The 26,700-nt window shown below is 42.6% G+C and overlaps 1 protein-coding gene across 1 annotated transcript in view; it reads right to left on the bottom strand.

Annotated features, from left to right (window-relative positions):
* LOC139317337 (serine/threonine-protein kinase BRSK2-like) overlaps window positions 1-26,700 on the bottom strand; it is a 212,581-nt gene that overhangs the window by 58,815 nt on the left and 127,066 nt on the right. Inside the window, exons 5-7 of the mRNA XM_070944349.1 lie at window positions 14,548-14,664; window positions 13,227-13,260; window positions 11,718-11,786 (exon numbers count right to left, since the gene is read on the bottom strand). Coding sequence (XP_070800450.1) covers window positions 11,718-11,786; window positions 13,227-13,260; window positions 14,548-14,664 — 220 coding nt within the window. The remainder of the gene's footprint in view (window positions 1-11,717; window positions 11,787-13,226; window positions 13,261-14,547; window positions 14,665-26,700) is intronic.

The raw sequence follows: 26,700 nt of genomic DNA, 5'->3' as shown, positions 1-26,700 counted from the left end.
TTAAAGAGACATTATATGGATTTTGAAACCTGAAGCATATGTAAATGAAAAGAATAAGCATTACTATTGTAATGCTCTCTACATGGGGCTCCCCTTGAGGAGCACCCGGAGGCTCCAACTGGCGCAGAGTGCGGCCGCGTGGGTGGTAATGGGAGCGTCATGGCGCTCCCATGTGACACCTCTCCTGCGCGAGCTGCACTGGCTCCCGGTGGTCTTCTGGGTGCGCTTCAAGGTTTTGGTTACCACCTTTAAAGCGCTCCATGGCTTAGGACCTGGTTATCTACGGGACCGCCTACTACCACCAATAGCCTCCCACCGGCCAGTACGCTCTCATAGAGAGGGACTCCTCCAGGTGCCGTCAGCCAAACAATGTCGGCTGGCGATCCCTAGGGGGAGAGCCTTCTCTGTGGGGGCACCAACCATCTGGAATGAGCTCCCCCCAGAGATACGGAGGATCCCGGATCTGCGTACCTTCCGCCGCGCTGTGACGACTTTTTTATTCCATCAAGCAGGCTTGGCCTAATCTCCTCCCTCTTTTAATATGTAAATTTTAATCTGTTTTTAAATTATTGGGGTGTTTTAATTTGTCTGGGCCAAAATGATTTAATTTGATTTTAACTGGTTTTTAAATTTTTTGTATTTATGTATTTTATTGTTTGGCTGTTCACCGCCCTGAGTCCTTCGGGAGTAGGGCGATATATAAATCAAATAAACTAAACTAAACTAAACTAACTAAAAATCCTAGCCTTTTAAAATTGAAAATATGGAGAATTGGGAGGATGAATATGAGACACTAAGGGAGATGTTTCAAAAAATAAGAGAAGCATTTAAGGGAAATAAAGAAGCAGAGGATTGGTTAGATTGCAAAAAAAAAAAAAAAAAAGAAAGACAAGAGATGAATGAGAAGCAAGAGAAACAAAGGAAATAATTGAAAAAAGATAAAGATGATTACACTGGGTTCAACAGTGATAGAATAAAAATGGATAAGGGAAAATACATCTCAAATATGAAGAGAAGAGAAATAAATGAGGAAAGATTGAGAATGAAAAGCAATAGAGTTAAAATTAAAGGAAAAAGGCTGAAGGGGAGATATAAGAAAAGGAAAAAGAAGGGAAATAAATGGGAGAAAGGGAGGAAAACATCAAGAAAGGGAACTGTGGAGAGACTAAGAGAAAATGGTTAAGAGCCAGTGAAAATGTTAATTTGTAAATAAAGAGAAGGATGCTAGTTGTAGAAATTGTATGTGAAAATGCTGTTAAATGAAAAATAGATCAGTAGATGCAATGTGAAAGAAAGAATGATATTGGAGGAAGCACTAAAAGGAGAGAATAGATTATAACATAAGAATTAATTGAAATTAAGATGGAAAATGGAAATTAAATGTAAAATTGAATGAAATTGAAATGTAAAAAATGATTTAAATGACATACTTGTAAGAAGTAAAGTAGAAAAAATATATTGTTAAAAATAAAAAGTCTAAGGGTCGGAAGATTGTTTGAGTAAAGATTTAAAAGAAAAAATGGAATAAGATGAAATATACTGCTAATAATTAAAAAGATGAGGGGAAATTTTGAGAAATATACTTGATAAATGAAAGAAAGATCGGGGTTGTCTGGACTCCATAGTGGAAAATATAAAATTGAAAATGAATACGGCAATAGAGAGGGATGAAGGAAGGAGAAGAGAAATGGAAGAGAGAAGGAAGGAGAGAGAGGGAAGGAAGAGAAGGGAGGAAGGAAGGGAAGGGGAATTAGAGTAGGAGTGAGGGTAAGAGAGGGAGGAAGAGAGGAAGAGAAGGAGAAAGGAAGGGGAAGTAGAGCGGAGAAGAAGAGGAGGGGAAGAGAAGGTAAGAAGGAAAGAAAAGAGAGAGGTGGTAGGTTTGAGGAGAAAGATTATTATTATTTATTATTATTTATTAAATTTCTATACCGCCCTTCTCCCAAAGGACTCAGGGCAGTGAACAGCCAAGATTAAAATACATACAATATGAAAATTAAAATAATTTAAAACATAATTAAATCAATTTGGCTTCCCCAATTTAAAACCCCTTACCCATAAAATTAACCAGTTAAAAATTTTGAGCCAGCCTGGCTTGCTGAAATAGAAAAGTCTTCAGGGCCTGGCGGAAAGTACGGAGGTCCGGGATCAGTCGTATCCCTGGGGGTAGCTTGTTCCAGAGGGCGGGTGCCCTGACACAGAAGGCTCTCCCCCTGGGGGCCGCCAGTCAACATTGCTTGACCAACGGCACCCTGAGGAGACCCTCTCTGTGGGAGCGTATTGGCCGGTGGGACGTTATCGGTGGCAGAAGGTGGTCTCGTAGATACCCAGGCCCTAAGCCATGGAGCGCTTTAAAGATGAGAACCAATACCTTGAAGTGCACCCGGAAGACCACTGGAAGCCAGTGCAGCTCGCGCAGGAGAGGTGTTACATGGGAGCGCCATGTCACCCCCACAATCACCCGCGCGGCCGCATTCTGGACCAGTTGGAGCCTCCGGGTGCTCCTCAAGGGGAGCCCCATGTAGAGAGCATTACAGTAGTCCAGGCGGGAGGTGACGAGGGCATGAGTGACCATGCATAAGGAGTCCTGATCCAGAAAGGGGCGCAACTGGTGTATCAGGCGAACCTGATAAAAAGCCCCCCTGGCCACGGCTGTCATATGCTCTTCTAAAGACAGCCGTGCATCCAGGAGGACGCCCAAGTTACGCGCCCTCTCCGTGGGGGCCAATGACTCGCCCCCAATAGCCAGCGATGGCACCAGCTGGCTATATCGGGACGCTGGCAACCACAGCCACTCGGTCTTGGAGGGGTTGAGTCAGAGCCTGTTCCTCCTTATTGTACAGATTGCTGTACAATAAAAAAGATGAAATGGAAGAAAGGCAACCCCGAACAAATATAAAGATATTAAGTTAAAGAATGAATTGTTTAAAGAATAAAAGAGAACAAATATGAATAAATAGCAATAATTAGAATTTAAGTGGAAATGAAGATGTTGTTTATGTAAGTAAGCATAGAAATATTGAGACATGATTTAAAAAAAGGGGGGGAGATTTTGGCAAAAACTGTAATAGAGTAAAATGTATTTGAATTTGATTAATTGTATAAGATAAGATATGGCCAATACTCTGTTAAAAAAAGATGTGGATGAATGTGTGTGTGTGGGGGGGGAACCAATAAAACTTGTTTTTAAAAAATAATTCCAACTTCTCGCGAAAGAAAAAGATCTCGCAAAGTTGGAATTGTTTGAGTGAACTTTTTCACTTGCGTGTTTCACAATGGGGGAGACGGGGTCCCGTCCTCCTCCTGAAGCCCATTACGATGCGGAGCCACAATGCGACCTTGCATTGTCTTGCCTCAGCAAAAAAAAGCAGTTTCTTTTCCTGCAGAGCTGCCTGTGTTCGGATTGTTGTGGTCCGCCTATGGCCTGCGGAGCTAGCAGCAGAGTCAGACAGTGAGGAGGTTGGGGAGGAACATGGGCCAGTCCTGGAGTCTGGGGAAGGCTCGGATGAGGGCTCTGTGTCGGAGGCAGAGAAAGGGCCATCTGGGAGGTACGTGCTGCCTCTGGAGCCTCCAGAGTCAGACTTCAGCGAGGCAGAGGAGTAGGGGGAGCCTGTTCCCAGTGCATGCATGCGCAGAGCTGCCAGAAGGCAAGAACAGTTTAAAAAATGGGACGACTCGGGAGTAGGGCTTGGAGATGATTGGCCCCTCCCATAAGACTTAAAAGAGGAGCAAAGGCATGTGGGCCTTTGCAGGAAGCAACGTTGTTAATTCTGTTCAGTTTAAAGTCTGAAGCTCTGTTTGATTCTGGACTCTGTGGCGTTGCCAATTAGGTCTTTGGCAGCGTGTCAGGGGAGATAAAGGTGGGTGATTATCAGCCTTTTCCCAAAGGACTCTTTACAACTATTTGGGACTCATCTGTGAATGAACAGAATTCACAGCTGTTGAAATAAAAGAGGGTTTTGGGACTACTTGTGTGTTTTGCTGACTCAGGAAGCATAGGTCAGAACAGGAATGCTCCCACGGGGGGGGGGGGGGGAAACAGAGGGAGGCAGAGAGAGAGAGAGGGAGGGAAAGAGAGAGAGAGAGAGAAACAGAGAGAGGGGGAGGGAGAGAGAGAGAGGGAGGGAGAAAGAGAGGGAGGGAAAGAGGAATTATATTACAAAAGTTTTTCTTTTTTATTGTTGCTAAACATAATGTTTCAAAAGCAGAAAAAGTCGCCCCAAAGGAGTCTTTGAGGGCTGAATGCCGCGAGGCACGGATTTCCTCTGCCTTCTGCGTTCCCACCCCATGCTGAAGCAAACCAAATGGGCTGCAGTCTCCCCGCTAAGCGCCCCTGCCAAGCCCGCTTGTAAACTCCGCTGAGCACGGCTCCAAACGTTCGGCTTGTGCGTCCCTCCCAGCCAGCGCCAGCACTGCAGCGGGGAAGGTGCGCACCCTGCCTGCTTCGCTCTCGCTGGCCAGAGGTGGGGCTCCACGCCGCCGCCTCCAAGCCAGAGCACCACATTTGTTTGCTTGCTGGTTGCCTCTGAGGAGGGAGCTCTGTTCAGGCTGCCCGGGCCCCTGCTACAGGGGGAGAGAGGGAGAGGGAAGGGGGGGGGTCTCCCCTACAGGATCCAGGTTGGAGTTGCCTTATTTTGTGTGGATCTCTAACTCTTGGCTTTGCCTGCCCGCCTCCACTCCCCCTCCACAGCCCAAGTGGTTGGATTCACACGACGCGTGAAGCTGGACAGGAGAGCACGGATAGATAGATAGATAGATAGATAGATAGATAGATAGATAGATAGATAGATAGATAGATAGATGAGACAGAGAGAGAGAGAGGGAGGGAAAGAGAGGGAGGGAAAGAGAAAGAGAGACAGAGAGGGGGAAGAGAGAGAGGGAGGGAAAGATAAAGAAAGAGAGAGGGGGAAAGAGAGGGGGAGGGAAAGAGAAATGATATTACAAAAGTCTCTCTTTTTATTGTTGCTAAACGTAATATTTCAAAAGTAGGAAAAAAAATGAAGGGGCAGAAAAGTACATTTATCACATTTTTCTTAGAACAATTAGCTGAACTCTGTGTTGTTTATCATTATTTTAGGTAGTAAAAACTCATTATTCAGGTTAAATTGCCATGTTGGCACTTTGTGATAAATACCGGTAAGTGGGTTTTGGGTTGCAGTTTGGGCACTTGGTCTCTAAAAGGTTCACCATCACTGAGCTAGGCTAAGATCCAATATTGGGATAAAACTCAAATATTATAATTCCAAATCTTTGGTCAAGACAGAAGTGCCTCTTCCGTGCCAAGGTGCTAAGATGGCAAAAGGTATTTGACGTAGGCACAGAATTGTAAAAGGGGCAAACTGACCCTAAACAGATACATTCTGTTGTTTAATGTTTATTACAGCCCAAATGTCATGCATATCCTAGAGGAGAAATACTGCTTCCCTTACTGTCCTTTTTACTGCCCTTGAGGCATCTCTGAGCCCCTTATCTCCTCTTTTATTTTTTTATTTTTTATTTTTTTTAAAATAGTTTTTATTGAATATAAATATTAAAAAGACATACGTAACATATACACAACTAACATTTATACAACATATACACAAAAAGAATATAATTTCTTCTTAAGCATTTTTTCAGAGTGACGTTCTACAATTCTACTTATAGTATATTCCTTCACCTTTCTGTAATCTAATAATATTTTTATTACATATATATGTATCAATCAGTAATATATCCCCTATATTTTTTGTATATTTCTAATTTTTAACCAATTATACCAATTATTCCATATTTTATAATAGTCTGATTCTTCTTTTTCTTGTAATTCTTTGGTTAACCTATCCATTTCAGCGCATTCTAAAATTTTCCCTATTACTTCTGTTTCACTTGGTGTTTTTTCTTGTTTCCAATTTCTTGCGTAGGTTATTCTTGCAGCAGTTAATATATGAATTGTAAGATATTTGATATCCTTAGGGTATGATTTGTTAAATATTCCTAATAAAAATGTTTCTGGTTCTTTTTCAATCTGTGTTTTTGTTATTTGTTCCAACCATTTTTTGATGTTAGACCAAAATTTCTTTGCTGCCGGGCACGTCCACCATAAATGATAAAAAGTCCCTTGTGCCTTTTTGCACTTCCAACAAATTGGGCTATTTTTAGGTTGTATTTTTGCCAATCTGGTTGGAGACATATGCCACCGATAAAACATTTTCAGTTGGTTTTCCTTGTACGCTGTTGCTTTCGTTAACTTTAGGTTTACCTGCCAGAACTTTTCCCATTTTTCCAAAGGTATTGTGTGTTTGATATTTTGAGCCCACTTAATCATCGTTTCTTTGACTGTCTCTTCTTCCAATTTATAGCGTAGGAGAAATTTATAAATTCTACTAATTAATTTATTTTCTGAATCTAATATAATTTTATCTATTTCTTGTTTTTGATTATAAATTTCATATGTTTTTATATGCTCTCTATATTTGGATTGTATTTGAGTGTAAGTCCACCAGTCTATTCCTCTGTGTAAATCTGTCTCCAATTGTTGTTTTGTCTTTAGTTTGCCTTGATAGTCAATTATTTATTTTATTTTATTTTTTATTTTATTTTGAATTTGTATACCGCCCTTCTCCCTGAGGACTCAGGGCGGTGAACAGCCAAGTAAAAACATCAAGTACAAATATTAAAATACAGTTAAAATATACATATATAAATTTGGCCCCATTAATTAAAAACAATAAACAAAACACTTAAAAACACTTAAAAAAATTAGGCCAGCCCGGCTTGCTGGAAAAGGAAGGTTTTAAGGGCACGGCGGAAGGCACCGAGGTCTTGGATTCTCCTTATCTCTGGAGGCAATTGATTCCAGAGGGTAGGTGCCCCCACAGAGAAGGCCCTCCCCCTGGGGGTCACCAGCCTGCACTGTTTGGCTGATGGCACCCCGAGGAGGCCCTCTCTGTGGGAGCGCACGGGTCGATGGGAGATTGTCGGTGGCAGCAGGCGGTCTCGAAGATAGCTAGGCCCTATGCCATGGAGCGCTTTAAAGGTGATAACCAACACCTTGAAGCGCACCCGGAAGACCACTGGGAGCCAGTGCAGCTCGCGCAGGAGCGGTGTTACATGGGAGCGCCAGGCTGCTCCCGTCACTACCCGCGCTGCTGCATTCTGGACCAGTTGGAGCCTCCGGGTGCTCCTCAAGGGGAGCCCCATGTAGAGAGCGTTGCAGTAGTCAAGGCGAGAGGTGACGAGGGCATGAGTGACTGTGCACAGGGAATCCCGATCAAGAAAGGGCCGCAACTGGCGGATCAGGCGAACCTGACAAAAGGTCCCCCTGGTTACAGCCGTCAGATGTTCCTCCAAGGACAGCTGCCTATCCAGGAGGACTCCCAGATTGCGAGCCCTCTCTGTGGGGGCCAACGACTCGCCCCCAATAGTCAGTGATGGAGTCAACTGACTATATCGGGATGCCGGGAGCCACAGCCACTCAGTCTTGGAAGGGTTGAGCCTGAGCCTGTTCCTCCCCATCCAGATCCGCACAGCCTCCAGGCACTGGGACATCACTTCAAGGGCATCGTTGGGGTGGCCTGGGGTGGAGATGTACAGCTGGGTGTCATCAGCGTACTGGTGGTATCTCACCCCAAAGCCACGGATGATCTCGCCCAGCGGCTTCACATAAATGTTGAACAGGAGGGGCGAGAGGACCGACCCCTGAGGCACTCCACATATAAGAGGCCTTGAGGTCGACCTCTGCCCACCTGCCAACACGAACTGCGACCGGTCGGAGAGAAAGGAGGAGAACCACCGTAATACGGTGCCCCCCATCCCCAACTCTTCCAATTATATCTTTATATCTAATTATTTTTGTCTTATCTGTTAAATTTGGGTGTCTAATTGATTCAGCCGGTGCTAGCCAATTTGGTATCTTCATATAATGTTGTTTTTTAATTTTAAGCCAAATTTGTAATAGTGAGTTCCTTATTGTATGTGTTTTAAAATATGAATGTGTTTTGTATTTCTCGTCCCACATAAAAGAGTGCCAGCCAGTTTGAAGTTCGTGTCCCTCAATTGTTAAAGTTCTAGAGTCCTTTAATTCTATCCAATCTTTGACCCACGATAGTACTGCTGCTTGGTAGTATATCTCCCAGTCAGGGAGTGCAACTCCTCCTCTATCTTTTGTATCCTGAAGCAGTTTAAATTTTATTCGTGGCCTTTTCCCTTGCCAAATAAATTTAGATGTTATTTTATTCAGCTTTTCAAAAAATGGTTTATCTATTTTAATTGGGGTGACCTGAAACAAATATAAAAATTTAGGTAATATAATCATTTTGATGGCCGAAATTCTTCCTAGGAATGAAATGTGTAAATTTTCCCATTTTTCTAAGTCTTTCTTTGTTTGTTCTAGTAATTTATCATAATTGTTTTCTTTAATTGCTGATGTTCTTGTAGATAAGCAGATTCCTAGATATTTTATTTTTTTTGTTGTTTGAATTTGTATATTATCTATCAAATCTTTTGTTTGGATTTCTGTAAGATTTTTAACAATTAGCTTCGATTTACTTTTATTAATTTTTAGTCCAGCCACTTCTCCAAATTCTTCTATTTTTGGAACAAATTAGGTATAGATTCCATAGGATTTTCTGTCAAAAACACTAAGTCATCAGCAAAGGCTTGAACTTTGTATTCTTCTCTATTAATCCTTAAACCTTCAATTCCTTGATCTTCTCTAATTTTTTTCAACAGGGTTTCCAATGATAGAATATATAGTAAGGGGGAAAGTGGGCAGCCTTGTCTGACTCCTTTTGTTATATTAAATTTGTCTGTTATGTCATCATTCATAATTATCCTTGCTGATTGCTTGGTATAGATTTCTGCTATAATTTTCCCAAATTTTTCCCCAATTTGCATATTTTGTAGTTGTTCAATCATAAATTTCCAATTTTGGTTATCGAAGGCCTTTTGGGCATCAAGAAAAACCAACACTGCCTGCTTCTCCGGATGTGATTCATAATATTCTAGAGCATTAAGTATTATTCTCATGTTGTTCTTTATTTGGCGTCCCGGCAGAAATCCATTTTGGTCTGGGTGTATATATGTATTTAATACTAATTTAATTCTTTCTGCCAAGATTGCTGCAAATATTTTGTAATCGGCATTCAATAATGAAATAGGTCTATAGTTTTGTATTAACTGGAGATCTGTGTCTTCTTTTGGAATGAGTGTTATTATGGCTTCTATCCATGAATTTGGTATCTTGGCTTTCTCCATAGCTTCATTATATAATCGCAACATATTCTCTCCCAATACTTCTTGCATTGTTTTATATATTTCTACCGGTAGCCCGTCGGGACCCGGTGTTTTATTGTTTTTTTGCTTTTTCAGTACTTCATCTAGTTCTAATTTGGTTATTGGCCTATTGAGAGTAATTCTTTGTTCTTCTGTGATTTTTGGCATTCCTGATTTCTCTATGTACTGTTTTATTTTATCTTCCTCTATTTTCCCCTGATTATATAGATTCGCATAAAATTTCTTAATAATATCTTTTTTGGCCTCTTTACTATGTTGAATTTCTCCTTTATCATCCTTCAATTGGTATATCATTCTTTTTTTCTGTTCTTTTTTCAGTTTATAGGCTAGCCATCTGCCCGTTTTATTTGCGTGCTCGAAATAGTTTTGTTTCGCCATTTTTATTTTTTGGGCTAGTTCTATTTGGTTTATCAAATTCAATTTATGCTTAACCATTTCCCATTCTTCTCTTATTGTTTTGTTCTGGGGCTTTTCCTGGAGTTTTTGTTCTATTTGCTTTAGGTCTTTCTCTAATTTATCTAATTGTTTTTTCTTCTCTTTATTCTTTTTCCTCGTATATGCTATTACTAGGCCCCTTATATATGCTTTTAAAGTATCCCATGTGTTTTGTAAAGAGGTTTCCTCTATTTTATTTATCTGAAAGAATATTTTTACTTCCTTTTCTAACATCAAATTAAATTCTTTTTCTTTACATAATCTTTGGTTCATTGTCCATCTCTTACGTCTTCTTTCCCCTTTCCAGTTTATGAATAGTGGATTGTGGTCTGCCCATTGGTTTGTGCCTATCTCAATTTTTTCTACTTCTGTTTTGATACTTGGGGTCATCCATGCCATGTCCAGTCTTGACCAGGAGTTATGCGGATGGGAGTAAAAGGTGTATTGGGCCTCTTCTTCATGTGTTTCCCTCCATACGTCTGCCAAGTTTAGTTCTTCAGCCATAGTAAAGAATTCTTTTGGAAGTATTTCTTTTTTCTTTTGTTTTTTTTCCCCAGTTTTGTAGTCTTTCTTTGCATCTACTATTGCATTATAATCCCCTATTACTCCTCTTTTATTATGTCTTGAGCTCCGGAGCTGAGAACCTGAGCCTGTGGGAACAGGATTGTTATTACTTTCCTATAGATAGATAAAAGGGCAGTTTCTACATGTGAAATATCTCACTCTCTGTAATAGCTCTGCATTTAAACTGTATAAATATGTGACCAAAAGAGGCCACCATTGTTCAGACCCTTTGCTCGTCTTTGGACTGTTTGAACCGTGCACAATAAACTTTTTCCTGCATCGAAGAGCTTGGCCTAGGTTCCGTTTCTTTTCCTGCAACATCACTGTTTTAGTCTCTAGGCCTTTAATCATTCTTGTTGCTTTTCTTTGCACTTTTTCCAAAGTCTCAACATCTTTTTTGTAATGTGGTGACCAAAACTGGATGCAGTTAATGACCCCGTGATGCACTTAACTGCAGTAATTCGCTTAACAACCATGGCAAAAAAGGTCATAAAATCAGGCATGGCTCACTTAAGAACTGCCTTGCTAAGCAGTGGAGATTCTGGTCCCAACTGTGGTCATAAGTCAAGGACTAGATGTAAAGGCCAAAACACTGTTTAAACATGAAGGCGTGTACAGTGATATTGGTCCTTTGCCCTCACTTTCTCCCTTTCACTGTCACCTCCCTCATGTCAAACATTCTCAGGACAACAATCAGAATCACTGGGAATTGGCCAGTACAGGTAGTCCTTGACTTACAACAGTTCATTTAGTGATGGTTCAAAGTTACAACAGCACTGAAAAAAGTGACTTATGACTGTTTTTCACACTTACAACCACTTCAGCATCCCCATACTCACTTGATCAAAATTTGGATGCTTGGCAACTGCTTATGTTATATTTATGATGGTTGCAGAGTCCCTGGGTCATGTGATCACCTTTTGTTACCTTCTGACAAGCAAAGTCAATGGGGAAGCCAGATTCACTTAACAACCGTGTTGCTAATTTACCAACTGCAGTGATTCACTTAACAATCGTCGCAAGAAAGGTTGTAAAATGGGGCAAAATTCACTTAACAAAGCTTTCACTTAGCAACATAAATTTTGGGCTCAATTGTAAGTCAAGGACTACCTGTATATAAATTTAATAAATAATAATAAAAGTTATAACTATTACAGGTAGTCCTTGACTTACAACCACAATTGAGCCCAAAATTCCTGTTGCTTAGCAAGACATTTGTTAAGTGAATTTTGCCCCATTTTACAATCTTTCTTGCCACAATTGTTAAGTGAATCATTGCAGTTGGTAAGTTGGTAATTCTGGGAGCTGAAGTCCATAAGTCATAAAAGGGCCATAGTTCCCCACCCCTGGTCTAAATGGATCCCTTGGGCAGAAGACAGTAGAACTAAATTGGGGGTTAAGTGCTCCCTAACAGGAGCAAGCAAAAATGCTTAGGACAAGCTTACCACCAGGAGGGCAAAGAGGATGACACCACAACTCCACATATCCGCACGACGTCCATCATACTTCTCCCCCTAAAGAGCAAGAAGCAGAGATTGGGGGCTTGATAATTGGTTTGGGGAGGGAAGGGAGATTTCAAGAAACAATGAAAAATAAGAAAACAAGTGAGGGCGGGAGGTTTTTCCAAGCATTAAGAGCAACTGCAAAGGGGGTTTACTATTACTGGGGTATAATATGAATTTTTAAAAAAACACTAAAATGATAGCTGTTCTTCACTGTGTCCCATTTGGGAAGAGAGATAAGGGGAAGATACCTCCAGATACTCAGGGGAAAGTTTACTTTCTGATTAAGGAGAGTTTGCAAAATCTTATCACCATATATTAGGTTGACATTCCTCAGAAATCCATGTGTTCTAATATGGATCTGAAGATTTATTTTCCTCTGATTTCCTGTGATTGGCTTTTCAAGTATTTTTTTAAAATTAGGATAGTGCCCTTGCCCAGCAGAATCTGAGTTTCAGCCCAAACATACATAAACAGTCACACAAACTTGAACACAGAGATTTGAAATCGCCAGCAATGTTCTTGAGAATGGATAGAGTTTCTCTCCTCTAACTTCAAAATATTCTTACTAGCTGGGAGATGGAAAGCAGTATAAATCTTTTGGATCAGGTTATTAATGAGTCTGGAATTGTATATATACATGGTGCATGAAAGTGCATGCATATATGTACAAGTTCATTATAATAACTAAAATAATTCAATTACAGGTAGTCCTTGATTTAGTTGAATTTTTGACGGATTCAAAGTTCTGACAGCCCCCCGCCCCGGCAGTCATGTGGTCGCATTGCAGGCACTTGGCAACTGGCCTGCATTTACAACCTTTTGCAGCATCCCGCAGTCACATAACAGAAATTTATAATGGTTTTTGCCAGAAAGTGGTGTTTACTTCTGGTCTGAACTAAAAAGGCCGATTGTGGGCAATGTATTCACTTAACAACCACCACAAAAAAAGGTTGTAAAATCAGGCACGGTTATATGGTGACGTGCTTAATGACTGGTATGACTTATGACCATAATTCCAGGCTCAGTTATGGTCACAAGTCAAGGATTACCTGTATAACTTTAAAAATATTTATTTTCTACCTTCTATATTTGTTCTGAAGTGCAATTTCGACTCAGACCAATATATGTTATTTAAATTATTAAAAATATCTGTTTGAATTGTCTGAAATATTGTGTCATGCTGTGAAACTTAGGTGTGTTTACAATCTGGGGTGACCCTCTGGATCTTTTTAACTTAAACTCCCAGCGGTCCTAATGGCGAAGGATGGATGCTGGGAGTTGTAGTTCTAGATGGATGGCCACAAGTATATAATATATAATTGTTCCAATTGAGGGGCCAATTGAAGCAGGATAAAGCAGATTTTGAAGGGCTCCTTGCCCTGACAAGTGGGGAGGGGGGAATCAGATACCAACAAAGATAAGGGGAGGGCACTAGGCCTGAATCCTTACCTTGATCACCTCTGGACATGCATAGTGAGGAGAACTGCAACCCAGCATTGGGGGCAGAAAAGAAAGAGAAAGACAGAGAGATAGGAAGAGTGAAACGCCAAAGAAAGCTAACCCATAGGGACATGGGTTCAACAAGCATGTGAAGAGAAGCCTGTGAGATATACCACCCTTCCCCAGTCTAAGATGGGTTGTGGGAATCCTTGACTTTTAGATGTTTGGTGGATTTCAGGTGCCAGGACAAACCTTATCCCACTAGATGGGAATTGCTCAGAATTGCAGCTGAACCCATGTGGTCTGGAGAAGACCATTCTAGGCCATTCCACGTCTAGCACAAGTGGCTTCTTCAGCAACTTCCCCACATCTCTAGAAGTGGTGGAATCTTTTCTTCCTTCCCACTAGAGACAAATATGTTACTTCTTTGAGGACAGCCATCAAATGAAATTCTTATCACCTAGCCCGGAAATCTGAAGACCAAGCTAAACTTGACATTTACACAATTAGGAATTGTGGGAATGACTTTTTAAAAGGAAATTATAGCTGTGAGGAGGAAAAAATCTTGGTAGGGATTCTGGCACTATGGAATCAACTTCCTCAACAGATGTCATTTGTTTTAAGAAGAAAAGTGCCATCATTGCACAAAAGAGCCATGGTTGGTACAGTTGGCTACATCTGTTGGCTGAATCTCATCCCTTGTGTATGTTATAAGACCATAAATTTGGAGTTGAATGGGAAGATGAGTTTCCACATCCAAAAAGATATGATTTATATTTTCATTGGTGGAAAACATCTTCTGTCTTACTTATAGCAGCTCTTTGATGAATTTGCCTCTCTACTTGCAAGCAAAGGAGCAATTTAAATTTCAAATATTAAGTAAGAGCAGATATTTCTGATTCATTTACATTTCAATAACAATAATAATGCATGACAGCATTTCCATCTAAAGTCAAGAAACAGCTTACCTAGGTTCAGGGGTGGGTTTCAAAACCCGTCGCTACTGGTTTGCTCATGGGTGTGTGTATGCGTGCTTGTGCGCAATGCTTCTGTGCATGTGCAGAAGCATCCAGGCAGGCGGGCAGAGCCTCCCACCGCCACCGCTACCGGTTCTCTCAATCCAGGGTGAACCAGTAGCAACCCACCACTGCCTAGGTCCCCAGACATATATTTCCTTCCCATTTCACTTTTTACATGTCCACGACATTGGACACACTGATATTCCTGCAATAATGTGTGAATCAACCCATGAAAGGAGCCATGTGGCTGACTTCCTCCCACCTCCCTCAGCATCACAGACCAGCACAACTCCGTTCTGAGGATGGCTCACCCACAACTTGTTTCCAGCAGGCTATCTCCAACCTGCAGGGAGGCCATGCCAAAATCTGCAATCCGAATGTTGTTCTTCTCATCCAGCAATAAATTCTCAGGTTTCAAGTCTCGGTGGCTGAAGGGGTCCAAACAAAACCCATGGAGATTGATCAGTGGCAGAGCTCATGGGCATGCACACATACACAAACATGCATGATCTTGTACCACTAAATCACTTGAAGTTATTACATGAATGGCTCTCAACCCAGTGGGAGGTATTAGATCAGTATTAAGTACTTTCCCCCCCACTTTAAGCACTGCTGAAGTACAGATTAAGGGTTATTTTGTTTGCTTAAGTGATATGCAAGTGCTCTACTGAATATTGTATGATTTGTGGCTCTACAATTATGAAATCTATTGCAACTCAAAGACCCCAACCATTCTCAAGATCTTTAGCATTATTTGAACCCAGTGGAATAAGACATTATTTGCATAACAACGCTGACAACTAATGAACTCAGTTTATCCTAATGCATCATGCAAATCTGGATTATAATTTATGTTAATGGTTTATTGTGTTGCATGATCCAATAAAATGTGGTAAATTTAGGAAACCATAGGGAAGAAAACCATGAGTTTCGGTTAGGCTACAAGATTTAGACTTATATTACAATATTAAACAATATTAAATAGTAGAAAGTCTGGTTGTCGAGAGTTTTGCAACTCAGATTTGGTAGCCCAACATTAGAATACCATTGTGAAGTTTCCGAAAGATGCCATAATTAATTCATGAGCCACGAGCCAAACTTCAAAAGAAATACAGTCATTTATTAGGAGCACTATTTCAGCAATATTTGTTGTTTTTAACAGTCGCTTGGTCGACTGTCCACGCTTGAGCTGCCCTGAGTCCTTGGAGATAGGGTGGCATACAAATTTTATAAATAAATAAATAAATAAATGTGGAGATGGTGTTATCTCAGTGATCGGCAAGCCGTGCTGAGTAAACATTAGCACAAAGTCCTAATCTCCTCAGGAATGTAAAGACAGGATGTCTGGCAGAGACCTTATCTCAGATATACAAGGCATGGGGGCCCAGCACGTAGCATTGTTTGTCACAGGAAATACATGAGGGAGACACGAGGGGTCCATATGGAATTCACGACCTTTCTTTAGCCAATCAGTATCAGTAAACGTTGATTAATGTTTTGCCATGATAGTTGTAAAATGACAATAAAAGGAAGCCTTTTGGATGGGGTCAGGGTGCCTTAACCAAGGGGCCTTCACACCGAGGGGCCTTCCCGTGAACCATCTTCCTGCCTACGCGTCTTTCGTCATCGAAACAACATCTGGTGACCCCGACGTGATTCCTCCTATGCTTACTCGGCTGGACAAGCCTAGGTGCACCTCAGCAAACTTCGCTCCCAAGAAAAGAAAACTATTTCATGAGTATGGGGGAGGAAATCTCAGTTCCGCAGAAGCTTCATGCACAAGAACTGAGGAAAATACTTAAAAGTAATGGAATGGCAGGAATTAAGTTAAGTGAGTTAAACTCACCGCCACGAGCAGAAATAAAGCATTTGTTGCTGTGGCAAAAACGTAAGGAAGCAGTAGAGGTTATGGAGACTCATAAACTCAAGGCACCGTCGCCATCTCTCTCTCTCTGTCTTCTGATCAGGGGTCTGCTCCCCCTCCCCCTTATTTTCAACTGACTTTGCTGGCTGTACAGCCAGAAGAAAGTAGCTTCCCGACAGCTCCCTTATCGGTTCCTCCTTTACAGGAGACACTTTCAGCTGTCAGAGCAGGGTTTCAGGAAGAGCAACAAAAAGGAACTCTAACTGGGGTAGAAATAACAGAGGGTCTCCAAGCTTTTTCTGTCATACAGACGGTTAATCCCCAGGGACAAGCTCAATATCAGTGGAATCCTTTGCCATATCAAGTTTTGAGAGAGCTGAGGAAAGGTATCACAGAGACAGGTTTGCGTTTCACCTATACTACTGGGATGGTGGAAGGAATAAACCATGAATATATTTTGTTTCCTGAAGATTGAAAGCAAGTTTTTCTAATGATTTTGATTTCAATACAGTATGTTGTTTGGGACAGAGCTAAAAAGAGTGTCTTTTCTATAGTCATGTCTCCTCCTCCAGTCTTTATCTGCAGTTGCAGTCACAGCAGATAATGCTGGGCTTGATTTAATCACTCAGGAGTCTGTGGAATTTAAATTTACTTTGGAGGCTCTGGTTTAGTGGGTCTTATCTTACCTCGATCTATTGCTAAATTTTATTTGGTATATCATCGTATGGATGATATTTTAATTGGAGATAAAAAATATAACTTAATTGGCTTTCTGAAATATAAAATGATTTATGTATCTATGGTTTGTAAATTGTCCAGAATAAATACAGCTGCACGTTCCTTATCTGTACTTAGGACATAAACTGTTGTAGTTTTTTTCTGCTCCGGCTTTTCCTCATTTAAAGTTACCTAAAAGTTATTTCTTTAGTAAATTTGCAACAATTGCTGGGTACTATTAATTGGGTCCGCTCATATTTTTTGTTACCTACGCATTTACTTAATCCATTATTTGAATTATTGACTAAAAGGAAAAAGCCAGGAGATTTAATTATAGTTTCATCTGTAGTATGTGCTACAGTTGAGAAAATTACTAATATCTTGAGTATTTAATTTGTGGATTGAATCCCTCATAGAGATTGTCAGTTATCTCTTAATATTTCCTACTAGTAAACTACATAAAAATATTGGGAGTTTTAGAACAGCAAAAAGTATATTGTATTGAATGGCTTTATTTGCCTCATTACCATAAAAAAATGTTTTACCCTTGTTGAAAGATATGAGAAAAGCAGAAATTTAGGCAGAGTTTCAGCCCCCACCTTTATCAATGGGCCATTAAGAAGCTGAAGCCACCTTATTTTCCATAACAAAAGAAGGACAAAATCACAGGGGCCAGCAACATTTAAGCAGATATAGGACACAGGAAAGAAAAGCACACACCCAAGAAGGAAAAGAAATCAAGTCAAAGTAACTAGAATTTTTAACACATGAGAAAAGGAGAAAAACACAGAAATAGCAAGCTGAATAATTATAGGGAACAAACAATTACAAAGGGCTAGGAAAAACAGAGAGTAGACTATAAAACAATTATTTATTAAGAATTTCAAAAGATTTTAAAGAGTCACATAGAAAATCAAAAGATGTTTTAGGATATAAAAAAGGGTTACTCTTACAGTTTAAACAGGCTAGCCTCGAAACACTGTGCTTGATTTATTTCTTGTCTGTCTTCCTATAAACAATAAACTGATTCTAATCTCAAGCAGCTGACCTCCCAGCCGGGAGTTTTGAATTCAAGAAGGGAAAGCTCTGTCTTTCAGCAATCCTTAAAGGGAAAGGCTTCTTTTTCCTTCAGCAATCCTTAAACGGAAAGGCTTCTTTTTTCATTCCAACATTTTTATTTAAGCTACTGCTGAAATTATAACCTTGGGGCATACTCGAGCTTGTCGAAGAAATGGAACTGACTTAATAAATAACATTTCTATCTTAAAATCTGACTTTCACTTTTATTTTCAGAATAATTTATTTCTTCAGTGTGCTTTAATTGACTATGTAGGCTGTATTTCATATCATCTGTCTACAGATCCTAGGTTTATTTGCTTAATGATTTCCTCCTTTCCTATTCATCTATTGTTTTCCTTCTCCACTATCGCAAGCTCTTTGCTTTTCTGATGGGGGAGGAACGAGAGGAGTGATTGCTTACAAAGATCCTCATGACAACATCTGGAATGTTCAGAATTGTCTGTTGTTATTTTAGCTTTCCGCATTTTTTCTCAACAGCTTTTTGAACATTTGCTGTCATGGGCCTGCCTTCTACGTTAAAAACAGACAATGGCCTTGCATATTGTAGTCGCTCCTTTGCTGAATTTTGTGACACATGGCAAATTAAACATCTTTTTGGCATATTTTTAACTCTACAGGACAAGCCATAGTGGAGCGCGCACATTTTACATTAAAGACTGCTTTGGATAAACACAAACAAACAGGAGGGATTCCTATAGGTCTCCCTGGTAAACAGGAATGGTTAAATAAAGTTCTGTTTACTCTGAATCATCTTAATATTACAAATTTATCAACTCCAGTAGATGATCATTTTGGAAGTAGAATAAGTCATCCCCAGCCACAGGTAATGTATAGATTATTGCCTAACCCTGAATGGCATGGATCTGTTCCCTTATTGACATGGGGAAGGGGATATGCTGCTGTGCTTATGCCTACAGGTCCGGTGTGGATCCCTGCTCGGTGTGTGAAACCGTGGAAGGATGGTGTGGCACCAAGGACTGAAAAACCCGATTCCAAACTTCTCACTCAGCCTGCAGAACCCTCAGCAAGATCGGGATCGAGCACCTCGCCAGACTCATCAAGTGACCTGGGGACAGATTAAAGCTCTTTCTGCTCAATCTACAAAATTGCTACAGGAAAAGGACATACTGCAAACACCAGAGAACTTTTAGTAGCGGCTTTTGCTTGTTTAAATGCTAATTCTGTAACCATTATAATGTGTATTCTTTTTATGTGTATTTTCCCTCCTTGTGCGGCTACAATGACTTTGCAACATGGAATTCCAGAACACGGTCTTTAGGATCAAAATTCCTATATATGGGATGTGCAAATGTCTCTTGATTAGTAAACAGGACAGATTGCTGGATCTGCATGCACGTTCCCCCACATGCCAGAGGAGGACTTTTAATACATGCTATTCCTTTTAATGAAACCGGATAGAATCAACATCCTTGGATCCCTGGAACGCTACAAAATGAAAATGTTAATTATCCTATTTAGTTATGCTTTAGATGTTATTCTAGCAGCCAAGGGTGGTGTATGTGCTTTGATTCATTCGCATTGTTGTATGTATATTACTGATCATAAAGCTAATATTTCAGCTATAATTGAGCACATGGAAAACATGATTGCAGATAATCCAATTAGCTCCACTATTCCACAATCCCCATGGGAATGGTTATGGGCTTGCCTCCCAGATTTTGGATGGGTGTGACAAATAGTATCCATCGTTATACTAGTTATCATTGCTTTAATTTGTTGTTGCTGTTGCATACAATGTTTACCTGGGTTATTAGTGATTTTTCATCCAAGAATTCGGCCCTCCAAATCTGAAATTATGTATGCTTGCAAAATATTAAAAAATAAAATAAAAAAGGAGGACATGTGGACACTGTTATCTCAGTGATCGGCAAACCGTGCTGAGTAAACAACATTAGCACAAAGTCCTAATCTCCTCAGGAATGTAAAGACAGGATGTCTGGCAGAGACCTTTTCTCAGATATACAAGGCATGGGGGCCCAGCACGTAGCATTGTTTGTCACAGGAAATACATGAGGGAGACACGAGGGGTCCATATGGAATTCACGACCTTTCTTTAGCCAATCAGTATCAGTAAACGTTGATTAATGTTTTGCCATGATAGTTGTAAAATGACAATAAAAGGAAGCCTTTTGGATGGGGTCAGGGTGCCTTAACCAAGGGGCCTTCACACCGAGGGGCCTTCCCGTGAACCATCTTCCTGCCTACGCGTCTTTCATCATTGAAACAACAAATAAATAAATAAATAAATAAATAAATAAATAAATAAATAAATAAATGTTTGGATGCAGTTAGAACTAATCCTATGTAGATTTACATTCCCCTATGACCCTGTCTCTCCCCTCCTCCCTGGCCATGCCATAAATCACATTCTCCAATTAACCACTTTGGCTGGCTGTGAAACCCAAAATTCTCCTACTGATTGCAGTAGAAAAGCATCTGTGGAATGTAATTTCAGTTAGGGAAATCAATCAGCTCCATCAGTTCTCCCTTCCTCCTGCTCATGGCAACTTGAAAGCTTTGCAAGTTGACAACCATATGAACACAGTCAAAGGCTGTTAGCTTGGCAACATACCCTTGATACATCAGATATTTCAGTGTATTTCACTAGATTCCCTTGCTAATTTTGGGGGGGATCATTAAAAGTCAACAAGTTTTCTCTATGTATAGAACAAGCAGTGCAGTCTGATTTATTTGGATTAGCAACTTTTGAAAGTATTAATCCCAAGAGTGCCGGGTTAGCTCATTTCAACCTCTCATCCAGTGGTGAAATGTAAAATTTGTTGCTACTGGTTCTGTGGGCATGGCTTAGTGGCCATGGCTTGGTGGTGGGGGTCATGTGACTGAGTGGGCGTGGCCAACTTTTTTTTTTTTTTTTTTTTACTTTTTTAAAGCATTTTTTTACTACCGGTTCTGGCAAATAGGTAGTAAAAAATGCTTTAAAAAGGTAAAAAAAAAGGTTCCGACAATCGCACGGCACAGCTGTGATCGTCAGAACCTTTTTTAAAGCATTTTTTACTACCTATTCGCTGGAACCAGTAGTAAAAAATGCTTTAAAAAAGTAAAAAACAGGTTCCGACGATCACGCAGCACATGTTCTGGTCGGAGCGAAGGTTCGCTCTTCTCAGGCAGATAAACTCCACGCGAAACGGGAAATTCATGCAGATTGAATTTATTCTTCAGGCATTCTCAATCAATAACTTACGATACTGCTGAGATTCATCTGAGGCTCAATTCATAATCTGATCCCATTAATGTAGGTGAAAAGAGGTGCATCTTTCTCCATGCTGAGAGGCTGATGCTGGTTCCTTTGTTAAGATTCAAAATGACCGCTTATCTGCATGGTACATTTACCCAGCAGAGCTATAACTCAGTGGCCAATCAAATTGTGCAGATGTTATCACATGTCAGAAAGACTACATTTCCCAGTGACCACATGACATAAAGACTACATTTCCCAGAGAGCAATCTCTTAAGAAGATACTGTATGTTCCCAATCTAAACTAAATATCCCTCTAGTCAGCACACTCCCTGCCTGGAATTATAAATTCCACTACTAACTAAGTAATTAACTGAGGTAAACAAAGGCATAGCATCAAACAATGCAAACAATGAGGTAGACACAAAACATGCAAAGCTTGAGGTTCAATCTTTAAGTTCTTTAAGTTCAGTCTTCCTTCACAGCAGTACCAGGTCGGTGATTGGCCTGGTGTAGAGCTTCTTGGTAGAAGTCAGCGGGTCATGGCATGACTCTTGCGGCTTCGCAATCTGAACTTCGACTTGGCGAACTAGTCCATCAAAGCTGGGTAAGACTTGGTGCACAAGTCCCATGGACCATTAGTTCCGATGCATGTCCTTGTCTTTTAACAAGACAAGGTCTCCTTCTTCGAGGTTAGGGTCTTTGTTCTTCCATTTGCAGCGATCCTGTAGTGTAGACAAATATTCTTGTTTCCAGTGCTTCCAGAAGGTGTTGGCCAGCAGTTGAACTTGTCTCCATTGTTCTGTATACATATCCTTTGGAACGAAGTTCCCTACTGGTGCTGGCCAATCACCCATCTTCTGGGTCAGCAAAGTGGCTGGGGTGAGGATAGTTGGATTCTCAGGATCCGAGGAGACTGGACCCAAGGGTCTAGTGTTGATGATAGCTGCTACTTCTGCCATGAGGGTGGTGAGGATCTCATGAGTCAGTGTGGGTGTCTTCATCAACATGGAGCCTAGAATTTTATGGGCTATTCCTATCATTTGTTCCCCTACTCCTCCCATATGGGAGGCATGGGGAGGATTAAATGTCCAAACAGAGTTTTCGTCCTTCAGGTAGTCACCAATTGCCGGATCAAGGCGAGTGCTCTCCCTGATCCGTAACTCCTTGCAGGCTCCTACAAAGTTAGTTCCGCGGTCAGATCTAAACATCTTGACTGGGCCTCTGTAGGCTTGGAACCTTCTTAGAGCATTGATAAAGCTGGAGGTGTCCATGGATTCGATGACTTCAATGTGAACAGCTCGAATGCTAAGACATGTGAAGAGAACGGCCCAATGTTTGCTGTTAGCTTGGCCACCTCTGGTTCGACGGGCAGACCTGAACCAAGGGCCAAAGACGTCCACACCTACGTTGGTGAATGGCGGTCCTGTACTGAAACACTCAGGTGGCAGGTTGGCTATCATCTGGTGTTGTGTCGCACCTTGTTACTTGTGACAATGCAGGCACCTGTGTAAGACAGTAGCAATGGTCCTCTTAGCCCCCATGATCCAAAGTCCAGCAGCTCTGACAGCTCCTTCTGTGAAGTGGCGGCCTTGATGGTGGACGGTTTCATGGTGGTGTCGGACCATTAGGTTCGTCACATGTTGGTGAGCGGGAAGGATGATAGGGTGTTTGACATTTGAGGCTATTTCAGCTTTATCTAGACGCCCCCCTACTCAAAGTAAGTTGTGGCTGTCAAGGAACGGGTTCAGTTTCAGCAGTGGGCTGTATTTTGGGATAGGTTTCCTAGCTTTTAGACACTCAAATACTACTGGGTATGCTTCTTGCTGCACACTTCATGGAATTTCTCTCTGCTAGGAGCTGGCAGTCTGAGAAGCTTATCTCGCGATCCAGTATACGTATGATCACTGTTACTCTTCGTACAAGAGACCTCCATCTGGAGAAACATTCGAAGCGAGCTGGTTCCATGGGACGTTTCGGGTGCCGTGTTTCGGTCTCCTTGACCATTGTCGACAAGCAGGTGGCTTGTACAGTTCTTTCCTTGACCTGTCTGAGAGCTTTGCTGAGCTCCTAAGGTCGAACGTCGGCATCTTGATCTGGGTTTAGAAGCTCATGGTGTTCTGGTCTCTGCAACATCAGGCTGCCTGTGCGGGCCAAGAACTCAGGACCTTTTATCCAGGTTGATTCTGCCAACTGGGATGCAGGGATGGACTGTGTGGCATGATCCGCTTTTTCTGATCCTGTCCCCTCCCATAAGGCTTAAAAGACCAGCAACGGCTCTTGGCCTCTTTGTCAGAAAACAACGTTGATAGACTTGTTCTTGTCTTGCTGCACTTATCTCTGGTCGGCGTCTTCTGCTTCTGAACATTTGCCAAGAGAAGCCTTTGGCAGTTTGCCTAATTATACCAAGGTTGGTGATTAGACTGAAGAATTTGTGTTAAGAAGAATTTGTTTTAATTTAGTTTGGACTATGCTGAGAATGAGTTAATTCTCAGCTGTTCTAATAAAGTCTGGTTTTTTTGGGAACTGTTTGCATCTAATACTACCTACTTGGGCCTGGGTCACAACACTCAAAGTCCATCATCTTTGTTATCAGGTCTGCAAGCTCCACAGCTAATATGGCACCGCAGAGTTCCAGCCTTGGTACGGTGTGACCTTGTTGTGGTGCTAGTTTCGCTTTTCCCATGACAAAGCCAACGTGAACGTTGCTCTCCCTGCCGTAGACCCTGATGTATCCCACAACTACTATTGCTGTCGTTGACGCATCTGAGAAGACATGTAATTCTTCCTTCAGAGTGGCGGCGGGTGAGATGGGAACATACGTGCGCTGTACATGGACACTCTGGAGACAACTCAGGGAGGTACGCCATGTCTCCCAACCTTGCTTCTGTTCTGGTGGAAGCGGCTCATCCCAATATTTGGTGCTTTGGGACAGCGTACGTAGAAGGAGCCTCCCTTGAATCATTACAGGTGCCACAAATCCTAGAGGGTTGAACACAGGGGTGAAATCTAAATTCTTTTGCTACCGGTTCTGTGGGCGTGGCTTAGTGGGCATGTCTTGGTGGTCATGTGACTGGGTGGGCGTGGCCAGTTTGACGTCACTCACTGTTAGAGCCAGGAGCTCCACATTCTGACACAGAAGCACATTCTGTCTTTCACAGAATGTCACAGAAGCCAGGAGCTGCACAAAAGCACATTCTGCCTTTCTGAAGCCCCCAACGCTTTGAGTTTCCCTCTGGCTTGACTGCCCAGGTGAACCTCAGAGCCTTCTCTTGCCCTGCTCTTCATCCCGGAGGGCCATGCATTCCCCCCCCCGCCAATCCTCCGTACAAACCACCCACCCCGTTTCTGCAAAGGCAGAGCCTCCCCCTTGCAGGGCGATCCAAAGAGGGGAGGGGGATGCTGCTGAAAAAGCCGCCTTCCACCTGGGCCTCCTCCTGCAGCCAAATGCGCCCAGCCGTCTGTGCCCTTTCCTCAAACAGGCTGTGCATGGGGTGCTTGGAAAGAGAGAGAGCAAGAGTGCTCTCCAACCTCTGTTTGTGTGTGTGTGTGTGTGTGTGTGTGTGTGTGTGTGAGGGAGGGAGGGAGCGATCTGAAGCCGAGGCACTCAAACATCTGGCAGCGGCGGGGGCAGCTTCTGAGCAGCCCTGAGTCAGCCAGATCCACCTGACCTACTCCCTGAGTCTCACTGTTCTCCTCGCCCCCACCCCCACCCCACTCAAGCAGCAGCTTCCCTGCTCAGCCCCAACAAGCTATGCATCCATGGTGCCTGCACCAGCATCCCAAGAGAAGCAGAGAAGATCATCGCTTGCAAGCAGGCAAGCAGAGGTAGCAAGCGTACACTGTGCTGTGGGAAAAATGAGAGGTCCTGTTGTCCCGCAGATCCTGCCGCTGCTTGAGTGGGGTGGGGGGGGCGAGGAGAATGGCAAGACTCAGGGAGTAGGTCAGGTGGATCTGGCTGACTCAGGGCTGCTCAGAAGCTGCCCCTGCCGGTGCCAGAAGTTTGGGTGCCTCAGCTTCAGATCGCTCCCTCCCTCCCTCCCTCCCTCCCTCCCTCTCTCTCTCACACACACACACAAACAGAGGTTGGAGAACTCTCTTGCTCGCTCTCTCTCCAAGTGCCCCATGCACAGCCCGTTTGAGGAAAGGGCACAGATGGCTGGGTCCATTTGGCTGCAGGAGGAGGTGCGGCGCAATGGGGTTGTTTTGTTCACCGCGGTGGTGCTTTGGGAGGGCAGGCGGATGTCTGCAGCTGACAACTATAATGAATATGTCCACCTGCCCTCCCGAAGCACCACCACGGTGAACAAAACCACCCCATTGCTATGGATGCATAGCTTGTTGGGGCTGAGCAGGGAAGCTGCTGCTTGAGTGGGGTGGGGGGGTGAGTAAGCTGCTAACTCCTTCCCCGCAGCCCTGCCATGCTTGTCTGCCTTCCACGTGGTCTTCTGATTGCCTGCCTTCGCAAGCTGGCCACCGGAACACCAGGAAGGCAGCATGGAAGGCAGGCAAGTATGGCAGGACTGCGGGCTGTGGACCGGTTCGGGGGCGTGGCCAGCCAGCCATTGCTCCTGGTTCGGCGAAGTAGCCTCAATCTCCATTACCTATTCGCCCGAGCTGGTCTGAACTGGGAGCATTTCACCCCTGGTCGAACAGGCTGTTCACTGTTGACAGAACTCCTCTCCTTGTGAAGGCAGTCTTCTGGGCTAGGGCTCTAAAGGTGAAGATGTCCTTCTTCAAGTCCCAACACAGACCAAGACTCCTTTGGATAAGAGGGGTGTCAGTGCCAAAATCGAGGTCTTGTAGTCCCTTGGCGTGGTCTTCAGGATTGAAGGCTTCTAGCACTTCTTCACTGTTGGATGCGATCTTGTGTAGCTTGAGGTTGGCTACCGCTAGCATATGGCGTGTTCTTTTTAATAAGTCTGCTGGGGTGGGTACAGATTTCAGGCCATCATCAATGTAGAAGTCTCGTTCCACGAAACATCTGGCATCTGAACCATATTTGGTTTTGCCTACGTGAGCAGTGTGTTGCAGGCCATAGTTGGAGGGGAAGAACCATTCCCAAAGACGTGCATTCTCATTCTGTATTCTGTGATCTGCTGGTTGTGCTGTTCATCACTGAACCACAGGAATTGCAGGTAGTTGCAATGATCTTCCCTGACAAGGAATGAGTAAAACATCTGCTGGATGTCAGCCATGACGGCTATGGCTTCCTTTCTGAAGCGGATGAGCATGTCTAGCAGACTGTTGGCAAGATCAGGTCCTGTGAGAAGGACTTCGTTCAGGGAGAGGTTTCAGAACTGCGCACTGGCATAGAAAACCACTCTTATCTGACCTGGCTTTTGTGGATGGTACACTCCAAAGAATGGCAGGTACCAGCATTCTTCGTCTTTCCTCAGGGTAGGGGCAAGCTTGGCATGCCCGTTCTGGACCATCTTGTCCATGAACTCCACCAGATGAGCTTTCATTGCAGGTTTCCTGTTCCTGAGTTGTCTCAAGCTGAAGAGGCGAGAGAGAGCTTGCTCATGGCTGTTCGGCAGGCACTGTCTGGGTATGCAAAAGGACAGTGGGTCTACCCAGCTTCTG

The sequence above is a fragment of the Pituophis catenifer genome, unplaced genomic scaffold (genome assembly GCF_029215685.1).
Source record: "Pituophis catenifer annectens isolate HBS135680 unplaced genomic scaffold, rPitCat1.0.hap2 SCAF_5, whole genome shotgun sequence".
Lineage (NCBI taxonomy): Eukaryota > Metazoa > Chordata > Lepidosauria > Squamata > Colubridae > Pituophis > Pituophis catenifer.
The sequence above is the reverse complement of the archived record's forward strand: the minus strand, read 5'-3'. Positions and strand labels throughout refer to the sequence as shown.